Source organism: Eimeria mitis, genomic scaffold, assembly GCF_000499745.2.
Source record: "Eimeria mitis Houghton genomic scaffold, Emh_scaff369, whole genome shotgun sequence".
Classification (NCBI taxonomy): Eukaryota; Apicomplexa; class Conoidasida; order Eucoccidiorida; family Eimeriidae; genus Eimeria; species Eimeria mitis.
In genome coordinates, this window is record NW_013572031.1 from 12,707 (window position 1) to 13,577 (window position 871).

Consider the following 871-nt stretch of genomic DNA (forward strand, 5'->3'; position numbering starts at 1 on the left):
GTTTAGGTTTTAGGGTTTAATTGTTGCTGCTGCTGCTGCTTCTGTTGCTGCTGCTGCTGCTCCTGTAGCTGCTGCTGCTGTTGCTGCTTCTGCTGCTGCTGCTGCTGCTGCTGTTTTATCGCCATGCTTGACTCGCGTGTATAGTTAAGGGTTTAGGGTTTAGGGTTTAGTGTTTATGTTTAGTGGTTTAGGGTTTATACTGCATCATATCCCGTCAAATTTCTAGGCCCCAGGGTTTAGGGTTTAGGGTTTAGGGTTTGGGGTTTAGGGTTTAGGGTTTGTGTTGCAGCTGCCTGCGTTTCTTGTTTGGTGTCTGCTGAATGTTGCTGCTGCTGCTGCTGGGTCCCCAGCAGCACTCTCTCTCGGCTCTGCTTTCTCTCTCACTGCCTGTCTCTTCTTTGGTATTTTCTCCTGCTGCTGCTGCTGCTGCTGCTGTTGCTGCTGCTGTTGCTGCTGCTGGCGTCGGGGTGTCTGTGTGCTGCTACTTGAGTGGTCTGCTGCTGCTACTGCTGCTGCTGCTGCTGCTGCTGCTGCTGTTGCTGCTTTGTTTTTTTTCACGGTTCCAGCTTTGCTGCTTCACTCTTCCTTCTACCTCCACTAGCTGCAGCAGCAGCAGCAGCAGCAGCAGCAGCAGCAGCAGCAGCAGCAGCAGCAGCAGCAGCAGCAGGTGTGTGTTTGTGCTGCAGTAACAGTACCCCTTACTATACTGGGGGGGGTCTGGGGCCGCCGCCGGGCGCTGCGGCAGGTCGCCCAGGGATCTGCTTTTCCCTGCAGAGTTAGCTGCTGCTGCTGCTGCTGCTGCTGCTGCTGCTGCTGTTGGTGGTGGTGGTGCTGCTGCTGCTGCTGGTGATGTTGCTGCTGTTGGTGGTGC

The 871-nt window shown here is 55.1% G+C and overlaps 1 protein-coding gene across 1 annotated transcript in view; it reads left to right on the top strand.

Annotated features, from left to right (window-relative positions):
• Positions 1 to 6, top strand: part of EMH_0009770 (uncharacterized protein) — a gene marked incomplete at both ends in the record, with an annotated part of 4,209 nt that extends 4,203 nt beyond the window's left edge. The window contains one exon of the mRNA XM_013498752.1: positions 1 to 6. Within this exon, the coding sequence (XP_013354206.1) occupies positions 1 to 6 (6 nt within the window).
• Between the last annotated feature and the right edge of the window lie 865 nt (positions 7 to 871).